This window comes from Budorcas taxicolor, chromosome 6, assembly GCF_023091745.1.
Source record: "Budorcas taxicolor isolate Tak-1 chromosome 6, Takin1.1, whole genome shotgun sequence".
In the NCBI taxonomy this organism is placed as follows: Eukaryota; Metazoa; Chordata; class Mammalia; order Artiodactyla; family Bovidae; genus Budorcas; species Budorcas taxicolor.
Genome location: NC_068915.1, coordinates 27027201 through 27039643, shown reverse-complemented (window position 1 = coordinate 27039643; position 12443 = coordinate 27027201). Strand labels below are relative to the sequence as shown.

Here is a 12443-nt window from a genome sequence, read left to right as displayed (position 1 = left end):
ACAGGACTAGAGAAGTAAAAGTGACTGTTATAAAGAAAACAGCAAGCAAAATTACAGCAACATAATTAGAACACTGGTCATGCCTGAGGTACTCAGTTAGATGTGTAATGAAATGGAAAATAATCATCACAGAACTACATACCCTAAAAAAGGGTTAATTTTGCCTAATGTTGACAAAACCTCAATAAAACTGATAGGCAGGCAGACATATAGGGAACCAACCAGCCAAACTGAAAGAAGAAAGAGTAAAGTACTAACAAAAGTATTATGTCAAGGAAATGAGCACCATTAAGAGCATTTGACAGACTTTGCTTTATTTGGAATGACAAAGATTAAATTTAGATCCCATTACTATATATCAGAGAAGGCAATGGCAACTCACTCCAGTACTCTTGCTTGGAAAATCCCAGGGATGGAGGAGCCTTGTAGGCTGCGTCCATGGGGTCGCTAAGAGTCGGGCACGACTGAGCGAATTCACTTTCACTTTTCACTTTCATGCAATGGAGAAGGAAATGGCAACCCACTTCAGTATTCTTGCCTGGAGAATCCCAAGGACAGAAGAGCCTAGCAGGCTGCTGTCTATGGGGTTGCACAGAGTCAGACACGACTGAAGCGACTTAGCAGCAACAATCTGTGTATACATGTTAAGTTTATACATGTTAAGTTTCTAGTATAACTACTAAAAAATAAAAATACATGTTATATCTCCCATAATAGGAAAGTGAACAAAGAAAAGGACAATAGAACAGGGTATAAATTCCCCAAAACAAGGACCATGTTTTATTCTTTTTATTCTCAGTTACTAAGTTCATTACTAGGTTATAGCAAGAATTCAAACAATGTTTGTTCAATGAATGAACAGCAGCAGGGGAGTTTAAGCAAGAGTCTAAGCTATGTCCACTGCTGGTATACATGTGTATCTGAATGTGTCCAGCAAATTAACTGGAGGTAATCATTGTGGGACTTCCTGTGAGAAATTCATTGTATGAGAGAGAAAGGATCAGGCACATAAGCTGGAACCTATTTAAAAAAAAACTAAATCATGGAAAGCAGTTATAGCTTCTGAGAACATTGTATTTATTAGTCAATTTTGGCCTCCATGGACTGATATCTAAGACCGTACTCATATATAAGATAAGAGTAGGAAAAAAATAAAGACAGTTATTTTACAAGAAATGTATTTCCTAGTTAGACTTTGTAAATATTACCTTCAACCTAATGTTACGGCTCTGACTCAAAGTGAGAATGCCTTCTCAATCTATCATTAGTCAGAAGAATGGACACCAGAGCCAGGAACAAGATAAAGAATCCTGGGGTCACCTACTTTTATATTTTTCCTGAACTTTTGTCTATCTTGTAATTAAAGGCAGCATATTTTAGTACTTAGACACATGGGCTATATATCAAGTTCTGCCACTCAACAGCTACATGATATTAAATATGTTATTTCTTCTCTGACTCATTTTTCACTAATAAATAGACATAACAATAGAAACTACACAGAGACATGTGAATATTAAATGAGTTAATACATGTAAAACACATAGCACAGGATCTGGCAGACTGAAAAAGCAATAGTTTTCACATAGCTTAGCCTAAAGTATAATATTTCTTTAAGTTTTTTATACTGATTTTTCCTTTCATAACAGCATAACCTAGTCTAAATTATTAGTCAAAAACTACAGTAAAAGTATACTATTTTTTTACTTACTGGGTTATATCATACTGTCCAGGACCAGGCCCTGAAGTTATAGGTAATTGAAGTCTTCCCAACGAGTTGCCAAAATGTATCCCCTTGTATTTCAAAGTTGCATTGGAAAAATCCTTTTAAACAAAAAGGGAGGGTGAGAGAGAGTTTATATAAATCATGAAACGAAGTTTAACTTTACTCAAGTCTAAAGCAAGGATAGCCTTAGTCAATGAGTTTCCCCTGGTAAATGCTAGAATCTTCTCTGATATAGGTTATCATGATAACTTAGATAACCTAAGTTATCACTGTATCCTATTCCACTCCTGAGTCAACCAGGATTCCCAGAGAAGGACCTCTAGCTAAGCATGAAAGTGAAAGCTGCTCAGTTGTGTCTGACTCTTTACGACCCCCTGGACTGTAGCCCGCCAGACTCCTCTGTCCACAGAATTCTCCAGGCAAGAATAATGGACTAGGTTGCTGTTTCCTTCTCCATCATAATCTCAACCAATATGAACAGCTTTGCTCTAGGCAGTACACTCAACAACCTAAATCCTTAAGGGTAATGAAAATCAGCTCCTTACCATTTAAATCAGGGAGGAAGGGCAGAATTGCACAATTTAGGGAAAGTCTAACAATAATGACTTAATTAAATAGAAATTAAATTAGAATTCAAACATCACCAACAAATACTAGAAAATGTCTAATTACTTGATATTTAAGTCTATAAGATATTCACATAAAATTTTCTTATAGTAACAAATGCACAACAAAAATTAAACTCAGTTCATTTTATAGTTACTATTTGAGATCAGGATCAGTACTTTAACACCAAAGAAGTCATTTGTGACATGAGAAATCAGCAATCATCTTCCTTCACATCCACTATAATAAATACCAAAATTAAGCATGACTCACTGAAGATTTTGTTTCAGAGAAGGTAAAAACACCTGCTTTCACTAGACACTAATAATATAACATGAAACAAGAACAGCAGTGTTTCTTATAGGAATTCTGTTATGTTGAGTAATCATTTTAAAAATTTATAAAATCTTATTTTTTTAACTGATGTAAAGTTAAACTCTAGTCTATTTAACTTTTAATTCAGATTTGTAAAAATACAGCTTTAAAATAGGAATGGATTATTAAAACACTATTAAATACAATGAATAAAATCCCAGTAACATAAACTTTTAGTTTAACTGCATAAAACAGCATGCCAGTTGTTCTAGGTGATCATTGCTGTTCTCGAACAGTAGAACCAATTTCTCTCAATTACCATTATAAGCAATATTAATTAAATAAATAGTGATTAAATGTTAAGAAGACAAAATTCTAGTTCAGACTGGTGAATCAAATCAGATTCCCGCCAGAACCTCAAAAGAAGAGTGTAAAATAGACTCAAATTATCAGTGCTGGTAAAGAATCCACATGCAATGAGGGAGACCTGGGTTCAGTCCCTGCATTGGGAAGATCCCCTGGAGAAGGGAATGGCTACCCACTCCAGTATTCTGGCGTGGAGAATTCCATGGACGGTACAGTTGCAAAGAGTTGGACACAACTGAAAGACTTTCACTCTTTTCTTTTTCTTTTTTTTTTTTTTCCTTCTTCAGAAACTAAGAGAAGGTATCGTTCACATTCACATTCCACTTCAAGGAATTTCTGGAAAATATAGCACAGCAGAGCCTAGAACCAGAAAAAAACCTTGCTGCATGTGAAAGAAACCTCAGCTGAACCCTATTAATATGCCCAGGAAGATAGATACTAGAGGTAAGGACAGACTCATGGGTAGTGAGTACAGAGTAATTCTCAAAATTACTAATAACCTTAGAGATTTGTTTGCACCAGTGCCATTACATGAAGTGAAGAAAGAATGCTAAAACCCATTCCATTCCTGCCACAGATGGTTGGAAATAAACTGGAAGCATTGCCATTAGGCCCTAACAAAGACAGACTTCCTAGTTAGACAGGCATCACTCCAGAAAGGTGCCACAACAAAATTCAAAAATAAGCTGCTATAGCACTAAGATTTCCTACTATGTGAAAACATCTTTTATTTCCTAGAACTCACCACTAAACAACTAGCCCTCAAATACTATAAAATACAAAACCAATGAAACTAAACTTTTCCTTTTACACCCACCTGACCTTAAACAATTAAACAGAGGCAAACACCATCTGACAGAACTTTGATGTTTGAGTGAAATGAAATGGAACCTTTGTTGATTCATTCATCATAGATGGTAATCTGAGACAGAAATTGAATTACAGTAAGTCTCCTTTCTTGGGGTGGTGGAAAATGTTGGAGCTGAGGGTATAGAAACAGGGAGTTACTAGCTATGTCCATATAAGATTCAGACATATTTTGGAATGTCCGGTGAACTAACAGAACAAATCAACCAGAAGGTAAAGGCAAAAAGTAATCCTATGGGAAGCAGCTAATCATGATAACCCACATCCAGTAAGAAAATCTTACAGTCAAAAGAGTGGCAATGCTTACTACTTCGTAGTCTTTTCTGCTGACTGAATTCGCCTTGTACAACACAATCCCCCAATGGATTTACGCCTGTGTTCTGTGGAGTGCAAAATCTAAAAGATCTATTTCATTAAAACACTGGTAAAAAGCAGTGCTACTTTTAGACCCTTCTAGCTATTAGAGTATAACACAGAGAGAAGAACATAATCGCCTGACTTCACCTCAGCTCACCGTGCAGCTTTCACTGTGATGGAGTACATGAGCAGAAATGCTCAGCAGAGAGCACCATCTGGCAAGTGACTAAAGTGCCTGGGGCAGCAGAAGCTGTGTCAGTGGAAACAGACTTGTTCAGGAGCATGGTTGAGACAGCCCTTCTAGAAGCTTCTGCGAAGGAGAACTTTGAAGAAGGCTTGAGTTCCACCACATCAACAGGAGGAGACAATATGCATTATGACCAACCTAGACAGCATATTGAAAAGCAGAGACATTACTTTGCCAACAAAGGTCCGTGTAGTCAAGGTTATGGTTTTTCCAATGCTCATGTATGGATGTGAGAGTTGGACTGTGAAGAAAGCTGAGAGCTGAAGAATTGATGCTTTTGAACTGTGATGTTGGAGAAGACTCTTGAGAGTCCCTTGGACTGCAAGGAGATCCAATCAGTCCATTCTAAAGGAGATCAGCCCTGGGTGTTCTTTGGAAGGAATGATGCTAAAGCTGAAGCTCCAGTGCTTTGGCCACCTCATGCGAAGAGCTGACTCATTGGAAAAGACTCTGATGCTGGGAGGGATTGGGGGCAGGAGGAAAAGGGGACGACAGAGGATGAGATAGCTGGATGGCATCACCGACTCAATGGACCTGAATTTGGGTAAACTCTGGGAGTTGGTGATGGACAGGGAGGCCTGGTGTGCTGCGATTCATGGGGTTGCAAAGAGTCGGACATGACTGAGCGACTGAACTTAACTGAACATAACTGTGATGCTAATTAGGTATGTGGATTGTGAACCCACAATCCAATGAAGCCTGGGAAAACTTGTTACATAAATTAAAAGGATTGATCCTTATTTCCACTAGGAATATTTCCAGCACTGTAAGTCATCTTGCTGTGCTTCGCTAATTGGTATGCAGATTCCTTCTAACAAACTACAATGCAAAGAGCAGAGAAGTATTTCCCTTCTTCACTAGGGATGCTTAGCTTGAACACACTATGTAGTTATAACACTGTATAAAGCACCAAATTAAAGCAAGATGATGATATTATTATAAATAGGTTGATATATGATTCCCAAGCCCAGATCCTTGTCCATCCTAGAAGGAACAGAGCTATAAATAAAAATTAAAAGGGCTATCCCACCAATCTCTCTAATGCATAGAGCTTACACCACTCTAGCACCTCTGAATGTAACACAAAAGGAAATAAAGGTAGTCAGACCATCCAAAGGCTTTGGGTCTAGCATGCAAAGACAAACACCATAACACCCAGCAGAACAGCACAGAAAAACAGCACAGCCTGACATGACCAACAGAGTAGCAGATGGTAAAAGAGGAGTCCTGGAAGAAACCATGCTACCCACTAGAGTAGCTACAAAGCAGCCTGTTCCTTTGGGTCAGTGGCAACTCTGAAGACTGCTGCACCCCAGAGGGCTTCAGAAAGGAAACAGTGCTGAGCCCTGCAACACTTTTTTTGCGAAGATATGTTCTAGACCACCTTTCAAATGAAATTACTTAATAGAGGCATGGATTTTAAAGTACATATACAGTTTTGATGTCAGAAAGAAAGTTTTCTCATTTGTGTTGTACTTTATTTTTACTTTGAAATAAAGCAAAATTTCATAATTGTGAAGATTTTAGGCATAATAAGTAATAAAATAAATGTAGAACTCTCTTTTAATATAATATAGCCAGGTTAGATGTGCCAGATATTTTCTATCTTTCAGGCAGGAACATATCTATTGATTTGCTATAGCTTATAGATTTTTAAAAATAAAACTCATATTTTAACACAGAGCATTTTGACAAGCCATCCTTAACATTATATTTTTATAGCCTAAAAAATTTGAGGCTATAAAATTTGATAGCCCAAGAATTGATGCTTTTGAACTGTAGTGTTGGAGAAGACTCTTGAGAGTCCCTTGGACTGCAAAGAGATCCAACTAGTCCATCCTAAAGGAAATCAGTCCTGAATATTCATTGGAAGGACTGATGCTGAAGCCAAAACTCCAATACTTTGGCCACCTGCTGGGAAGAAGTGGCTCATTGGAAAAGACTCTGATGCTAGGAAAGATTGAAGGGGGGAGGAAAAGGGGATGACGGAGGATGACATAGTTGGATGGCATCACCGACTCAATGGACATGAGTTTGAATAAACACCGGGAGTTGGTGAAGGACAGGGAGGATTGGCGTGCTGCAGTCCATAGCGTTGCAAAGAGTTGGACACAACTGAGCAACTGAACTGAACTGAAAAATATGTTAGTTTTATAGTAACTGCTTCAACATAACATTTCAGGAGAAACTATATTCAAGTAGAATTAGGTCCAAGAAGCTTTCTTCAGGTTAATCATTGGGATTTTGCAGGTTAACTGTTTAAGAATTCTTAAAACTAACCCAACAGAAGGAAAGATTATGCATACACAAACATACTTAAACACACACACACCATTCAAGATACCAGCAAAATCCTTTTCCTGTGTATACACTGAAATTTATTTCATTTAAACCACGTGAACTACTTAATTCACTAACCTTTGCAGTTCTCCCGTAAATGTTCAATTGGAAAATTAATTTTAAAGTCTTTTTAAAATACAAACAGAAAATAAAGAATAAATTGACATACTCTTAGTTCTATATCACATTCTCTTTATGTCAAGATGTGTTGACAACACCGTCCTTCAAGGACATTGTTAACTTTAAAATCATTAGCAAATAAAATATGACCTAATTGAAGCAAACTCAGCAAGGAGCTCCACTATTTTAAGTGAATGATGTAATATAACTTGAAGAATTACTAACTGCCACTTTCACTGACAGTGAAATAAATGAAGGGGCTATGAAACTTTCTCCTCATGTCTTTCCCATAATTAAGTGAAGAAAGAGAATTTGTGAAGAATTACAAGTTCCTAGGTGCAGCAGTTCAAACACTAATAGACTGCACTCCAGTGTGGCAGCACACAGGTAGTTCTCAACATGTTATTATTAGCAAGCATGTCAGTGTCATAATTCCAGCCGCAAAACCCTGCTTGCAAAATCCACCTCTGAAAAGCAAATTTCCAATGGTTCCCTGGGCTCTTCTGTTTAAAAAGGGAAAGAAGTCAAATTTTATAATTCAAAATGTTATATAAAATAACTTATACAGAATTTACCTTTATAGATTAAATATAGCTTAAAATGATTTGGTGGCTTGAGCCTTATATAGCTTTTAACTTTACAGGTGCTTCCATAGTTAAGGTATATAAAATACCTTCAGCAGATGTTATTTCAATGACTCGGTGAATAATCACAATAATACCTATCTCTTGGATTATTTTCTCAATTTTCTATTAATATTTATATCTGGAAACTGGGCCCACATATAGCACAAGCTCACAAAGCAGCTAAAGAGATACACAGAATTATCAGAAATTTGGGTAATACTCAAATTAACATTACTACAGTATCAATTTGAAAATAGTCTGTGAGGCACGTGGTTTTTTTTTTTCAGGAATAAACAAGAAATTTAAGCCTCCAGCTACTAAGCTACTCCAGCTATGCTTTGTTGAATCTTCTTGAATTTTAACAATTATGTCTTTAATTTATATGTAAATCTATGTTTCTACAAACATGTTTCCTTAAATTCAATCTAGATTTTTTACCCTAATAAATACAAGTTGAACTGACTCAGTAATTACTAAGACATGGCATCAGATAAATTGGACCTATTAAAATTATAATTTTTCTTATTTTTCTCTTCTATAAATAAGAATTTAACCAAAAAGAAATCAAAAGTTATATGTCAGTGTTTATTCACATGTGAAAAAGGTTTTATACATCTAGGAAAGCGTGGAGGCATTATTCAAGCCTTTTAATAGATGATATATTATTCTGAAAAAAAGAAATAGCATATATAAAAAATACAATTTTAAAACAATAATAACATTTTGAGATTTAAGACTAGAGAACTGTTTAAGCTAAGACCAAGGATCAATGACTATTGTGAAAAAGAAACATTATTGATAGTTCCAGTGTATTAGATCAAAGCTTTCTCCCAGGATACATTAGATAAGGAAACATCATAAAGAGCTTAAGAAACTTGGTCAAAGACAAGTAACTATTAAGCAGAAAAGCAAAGAAAGAAACCCAGGCAGTCCAGTTCCATTACACTACGTTTCTTCATTGTCCTTTACCTTGGACAGAATATACTTATGTCAGACCACAGGACTGCCATTCATTCCAGTGCAATTTTTACAGAACTATCTCCACTGTTCTCCTAAGCATTTCTTACTCAAATATGTAAGATAACAGCACTATCTGTTGATGAAAACTATTTTTGTATGACTGACAGGATGATAGGCCAGTCAAGGCCTGGAAAAACAGGTATGGCATAGAGAGAGGGCTGCAAAATAATCTTGGGACAAAAAGGCCACATAGCCACAAAGAAATGGGGATTCAGGGTGCGAACAGGAGATGTATCTATAACCTCAAAATCCTTACTCTCCATTTTACCAGAGGTAAGTTGGTTCTTTGTAAGTTTTATGGAGCAATCTATCAGGTCTTGGAATATCTGTATTTGAACATATAATATATCTCTACTATGTTTCACGACAGAAATTTTCAAAAAAGGAGAATTATAAACCAAAAATAAAATTATACTAGCTTATCTATTTACCTTTACCTTTGTATTTTAATTCTTTAAATAGAATTTGAGCTATTATCTAATAAACTTTCATTTCATCCTGAGGACCTAGAAATAAAGTCTATAGGTTTCTGTTTACCTGTGAATCTTAATTTTGCTTTCATTTTCAAAGAATTTTTCTGCTGACTACAGAATTGTTGATTAACAATGATTTTTATTTCAGCACTTTGAATATATCACTTCATTGCCTTCCATCCTCCATTTTCTCTGATAAGTAAGCTGTTAGTCTTCTTAGGGATTCCTTGCCATGTCTCTCGCTTCTTTCAAGATTTCTCTTTGTCTTTGGTATTCAACATTTTGTGCTATATCGAGCTGTGCATCTCTTTGAACTTACACTATTTGCAATTCATTGAGCTTCCTGTATGTGTAGATTATTTTTCATCAAATTTGGGATGTTTCCAAGTTATTATTTCTTCAAATATTCTCTCTGCCCTTTTTCTTTCTTTGACTCTCACCATGCTTATGTTGGTATGTTTGATGTTTGATGTGCTCAGCTGCTCAGTTGTGTCTAACTTTTTGCAGTCCCATGGACTGTAGCCTACCAGGCTCCTCTGTACATGGAATTTTCCAGGCAAGAATACTAGAGTGAGCTGCCATTTCCTACTCCAGGGGATCTTCCTGACCCAGGGACTGAACTAACGTCTCTTGTGTCTCCTGCATTGGCAGGCAGATGCTTTACCACTGTACCCCTGGGAAGCCCAAGTCCTTTAACTTATTTGATTGTATTTAAATTAGTTGATACAAAGACTTTATCTAATAAATCCAACATCCTGGCTTCCTCAAGAACAGTTTCTAGTGATTGCTTCTTTTCCTGCATATGAACCATATACTTTTTGTTCTTTGTATATCTCATAATTATGTTGTAAACCAGACATCTGAGATAATTCAATGAGGAAACTCAAAAATCAGACTCTCCCTCCTGCCCCTAATTCTGTTTTTGTTTGTTTGTTTTGTTCTATGATTTTCCTGAACTAATCCTCTAAATTCTGTATCTTCTGTCATGTGTGTTCACTAAAGTCTTGGTCTGGTTAGCTAATTGGCTGGGTAATGGCTGGACAGGGGTTTTTAATGCCCTTTCAGTAAGTCTCCAACCTTTATGTTGAAACACCCCTTCAACATTCAAGTTGGCAATTTATAAGTAAATCTGTCTGAGCTTTCACTTCCCACTTGTATAGAACCACATGGTCACATAGAGGTAAGAACTTTGTACCTTCTCAAGTCTGAAAATGGTTTTCAATCCTGAAATCATTTTCAGTGTTTTACAAGATTAAGCAAATAAGTAACTATACTGAGAACACTGTGAGCCAGGTTATGTGAGAGAAAGGAGCTCAAATATGGCAAAGGAAATACTGGAATAAACATGTGGCATTGAACTGGAATCAGAGAGATCAATATAAGCTCAAAGTTTTTAACAAGTAATAAAAAGTATAGATTTATAACTCTGTCCATTGAGATGGCCTAGAAGGAATGATATCCTAAACATACCTGCTGCTGCTGCTAAGTCACTTCAATCGTGTCCGACTCTGTGCCATAGATGGCAGCCCACCAGGCTCCCCCATCCCTGGGATTCTCCAGGCAAGAACACAAGTGTACTGATACTCTTTTGAAATACTATTCTCTACTAAAAAAGTAGGGCTTCTTGAGGAAATGACTGATTTGAACAACTGGAGCAGGGAAAAAACAAAATGGGTCTGGTGCATTTTATTGTGCCATAAAATAAAGAAATGCTCAATGAATGTCAAAAACACAATAAGCAGATTTAAAGAGCTCCTAAGGGTCAACATTAGATAATTTTAACTTCAAAATGAAAAGTGAGAGTAGTAAATTATAACCTTTGGAGTAAAACAGGAATTTAAGAACCCATACTGATATAAATACATAAATGAGAAAGAACATAAAGCTGTTCTTTAAAATGCCAACAAAAAATGTTAAAGGAAAATATGGAATTAGAAAACCATAATTTAATAAACATCACAATAAAACTGATTCAGGCATCATCAATGGATGTTAAATAGGTGAGAGTTTGATAAGGAACAACATATCTATTCATTCTTAAAGTAAATTCTCCAAAATATTTATAATTTTTAAAAATAGTAACTTTACAGTAGATAAAACTGGAAGACATCCCCTCAAGTTAACATCACCAATTACCAGATAAGTAAACATCCTGTCCCTCTTTATGTGATACACTGATACATCACTTTCATTCCAGCCAAAAAGATAAACTTATCCTAAGCATGATAAAACATACACAAATCCAAAATGGAAACATATTCTACAAAATAAACACTCCGTACTCTTTAAAAAGTCAAGACTACAAAACACAACGAAAGATTGAAGAACTGTTCCCAATTAAAGGAACCTAAGGAGACACAATTAAATGTGGCTTATAATACTAGATTAACACTCTAGACCAAAATTCATTTTTAAAGAATATCATTGAGATAATTAGCAATACTTTAAAATATCTATAGATTATATGATAGCATTATATGAATGAAGTTTTTCTGATTTTGATCATCATTGTGTTCATAATAGAGATTCTTGTTCTACACTAACATATTTAGGTATAAAGGGGCATCATGTCTGAAATGCAGTACTCTCAAATTGCTTAATAAGGATAGAAATAAACATGGAGGAAATGACAAAGCAAATGTAATAAAGTGTTAACTGCAGGATCTAAGTGAAAAGTATATAGTAATTACCTGTATTATTCTTGTTACTTTTCTCCCAATCTTAAATTTTTTCAACATATAAATTTTTTTTAAAAAAGAAATTCACTAATGGGAAACAATGAATAAATTAGATAAAATATATTGATATAGTTAAGTCTAGAAAATATAGCATTAAGTGAAATTAGGAAGCAATCTACATACCAGATGATACCATTTACTTAAATGTTTTAAATCACACAACAATATTTGTTATTTAAATGTAGTAAAGATTCAAAATGTGGTCCACTGGAAAAAGGAATGGCAAACCACTTCAGTATTCTTGCCTTGAACCCCATGAACAGTATGAAAAGGCAAAAAGATAGGACACTGAAAGGTGAACTCCCCAGGTCACTAGGTGCCCAATATGCTACTGGAGATCAGTGGAGAAATAATTCCAGAAAGAATGAAGAGAAGGAGCCAAAGAAAACACAACACCCAGTTGTGGATGTGACTGATGATGGAAGTAAAGTCAGATGCTGAAAAGAGCAATACCGCTTAGGAACCTGGAATGTTAGGTCCATGAATCAAGGCAAATTGGAAGTGGTCAAACGAGTGAACATCAACATTTTAGGAATCAGTAAACTAAAATGGACTGGAATGGGTGAATTTAACTCAGATGACCACTGTATCTACTATGGTGGGCAAGAATCCCTTAGAAGAAATGGAATAGCCATCATAGTC

The 12443-nt window shown here is 35.7% G+C and overlaps 1 protein-coding gene across 1 annotated transcript in view; it reads right to left on the bottom strand.

The window, feature by feature from the left end:
• STPG2 (sperm tail PG-rich repeat containing 2) overlaps positions 1–12443 on the bottom strand; it is a 347431-nt gene that overhangs the window by 308814 nt on the left and 26174 nt on the right. The window contains exon 4 of the mRNA XM_052642325.1: positions 1712–1824. Coding sequence (XP_052498285.1) covers positions 1712–1824 — 113 coding nt within the window. The remainder of the gene's footprint in view (positions 1–1711; positions 1825–12443) is intronic.